Below are 2888 nucleotides of genomic sequence, written 5' to 3' on the forward strand. Positions count from 1 at the left end.
TTGCCTGCTAACCAGACGGCTGGCGGTTTAAACCCACCAGCCACTCCTCGGAAGGAAGGTTGGGCAATGCTACTTCCGTAGTGATACTGCCTCAAAAACCCAAGGAGGGGTCGCTATGAGTTGGGGCCGACTCGATGGCACATAACAACAACAACAACAGCTCTTTTATAGTTGCCATTTTCTTGATATATCTTTTTCCAACCTTTGATTTTTAGTCTATTTTTGTCTTTGTCTCTAAGGTGTTTCTCTTGTAGACAGCATTTTGATGGGTCATATTTTCTTATCCAGTCTGCAACTCTCTGTCTCTTGAGTGGTGAATTTAATCAATTAACATTCAGTGTAATTATCGACAAGTATGAATTGGTTGCTGTCATTTTGTTATGTGTTTTTTCATGGTGTCCCTGGTTTCTTTATTCCCAGCGTGAGAAGGAACAATGAATTGGGAAGTGGAAAATTAGGCAAACAGGAGGAAGGATGCCGGTGATCCTCCTGGTAGCAATAGGGTGAAGAAATAGGACCCAGAAGGTGCTGATAGGCTGGGAAAAAAATGAAGGGATTGATGTACTGGTGTGTCCATGAGGGTAAAAAGCATTTGTAGTGGAAGTGAAGCTATAAAATAATAGAAGAATAGAACAGTTTCACAGTCTCCCACCCTGAGACTTCTGATTTTAAATAGCAAGCACTTCCTGTGGGACACACAGGTTCCACTGAAGTAGTAACTCCAGCAGCTCAGAATTTGAAATTAAAATCTTCAGTGTCATAGAAGAGAACCCACACAGTCTTGGGTCATAATAGAGGAACTTCTTTGTTTCTGGAGAATGCCTGTACTCCTTGAGAATTAGGGTCTTCAAGAATCAAAGCACTAAGAAAAAGTCAGATCTGTTCATGGGAGAACATGACATTTTTTTAGACTATGTCTATTTATTTATTTCATTCAACAAATACTTATTAAGTACCTCAGGACACTGGCACTTTGCCACTCTCTTTGTGGCATGTGTATCTTCTTTCTGGGAGACATTTACCTACCTCTGAAATCTCAATGTACCACTTACCCATCACTTAAATGAACTTATAGTCCCTTCTATTTGTATCCTAGAATATTCTTAACTGATTGCACAGAAGTTCTTGTCTATAGCCAAATAACTTCACATTCAATATTTTAAAGTTTTGTATATTAATCTTTCATTTCTCAATAGTTTTGGATGCCTGCTGAAAATGCAATCCTGGAAGACAAAAAGGAAAGCATATTTCATTTCTCTAAACTAAAGAGAAGGAAAGATTTGGAAAAGAAAAGAAAAATTAGAAAAATAGAATGGATGAGGCAAATGTAAGTTGATAAAATAGATTTACTAAAGAAGTATATAGTATTTTAAATTAATTTTCTTCCTATTGCTACTAAGTAATTATATGTTAATTTAAAATATAAGATTATAGTTATATTTTTTAAAATTGCATAGAAATAAAATATTTAATGTATGCCTACCATGTGCCAGACACTCTGTTAATCTCTAGAATATAAATAGGAAAATACAGATTGTCTTTGGCCTTAAGAAAATTACAATCTGTTGGAATGTTAGAAAAGAAAATAAGCATTTACTATTACATGTCAAGTAACTTCATTTTGTTCCTGAGACATATCCTATACCCTTTTCCACCATTCTCTTTGCCTGAAAAGATTTACTCTATAGATTAACTCAAAGGGCTTCAGTACCCTCAATCTTCAGTTGGGTTCATCCAATAGGCAGGATATGGGGCAGGGGGAGAAAAGTAACTTAGAGGTATTTTTCCCTCTATTCCCTTTCTGTAATGTCAACTTGGACAGCCTGTGCCCCTTATTTAAAGACAGTGCACCTCTCAAGTCTATTGACTACATGGCTTGCTCTTCTTCCAGTTTCTGGTAACTGTTCCCTTCAGTAATTACTTCAGACCTATACAGCTGGTAACAGCTCGGCGATACTAACTCTGAGTTATTGCACTGTTCCCTCCCTATACACGTGGTTTCTCTGGATGTGTGATTTCCCTATACCCAAACTCAGAAATGAAACTCATTGCCATCGAGTCAATTCTGACTCATAGTGACCCCCACTGGAATCAGAGGCTGTTAGTCTTTACAAAAGTAGATTGCTTCATCTTCCTTTTGTGGAGCCGCTGGTGGGTTTGAACTGCTGACCTTCTAGTTAACAGCCAAATGCCTATCCACTATGCCACCGAGCTCCTTCCCTATGCCTTGACCTTTATAGTTTCATTGTAAATCTTCCTTGAATTAGCCTTTTTTGAGTTTGCCATTTGTTTCCTGTTGGGACATTAATTGATACAGTAATGAGTACAAGGTTAAGACCCCCAGGAAACATACTTTTAAATCTACAATTGGGTTGGCTATATATACAAAAGGAGCTCTGGCAGCATAGTGCCTAAAGCACTTGACTGCTAACCAGAAGGCAGGCGGTTCAAACCCACTGGCCACTCCTCGGAAGGAAGGTTGGGCAATCTACTTCCTTAGTGATACTGCCTCGGAAACCCAAGGAGGGGTCATTATGAGTCGGGTCCAACTCAATGGCACATAACAACAACAATAACATATATTCAAAGAACATAAAATAATCTCCTTACTTGGGTAAATAAAACACAGATCATCCATAGTATGTAGTAGCATAATGATTACTCAGATTATTAATGGTGAAGGCTGGGACAAAACTGAGATGGAAGGCAAGGCTTTGGATGATTAAGTAACAGAGATACTTAGTCTTTGTGGTGCCAACATTGATTATAACGATTGTGGAGTACCTAGCTGCTTCTTAGCATTTTAATAGTGTACACAGGGCAAAAGAGAAATTTTAAAATATTACTACATTATTGTGTGGATGTGTTAGACTGAGTTCTCTAGAGAA

The 2888-nt window shown here is 38.0% G+C and overlaps 1 protein-coding gene across 1 annotated transcript in view; it reads left to right on the forward strand.

Moving 5' to 3' along the window:
- Positions 1 to 2888, forward strand: part of CUNH11orf65 (chromosome unknown C11orf65 homolog) — a 59770-nt gene that overhangs the window by 33573 nt on the left and 23309 nt on the right. Inside the window, exon 5 of the mRNA XM_042780358.1 lies at positions 1197 to 1327. Coding sequence (XP_042636292.1) covers positions 1197 to 1327 — 131 coding nt within the window. The remainder of the gene's footprint in view (positions 1 to 1196; positions 1328 to 2888) is intronic.

Source organism: Orycteropus afer, unplaced genomic scaffold (genome assembly GCF_000298275.1).
Source record: "Orycteropus afer afer isolate SDZICR_OR568_19922 unplaced genomic scaffold, OryAfe1.0 scaffold00036, whole genome shotgun sequence".
NCBI lineage: Eukaryota > Metazoa > Chordata > Mammalia > Tubulidentata > Orycteropodidae > Orycteropus > Orycteropus afer.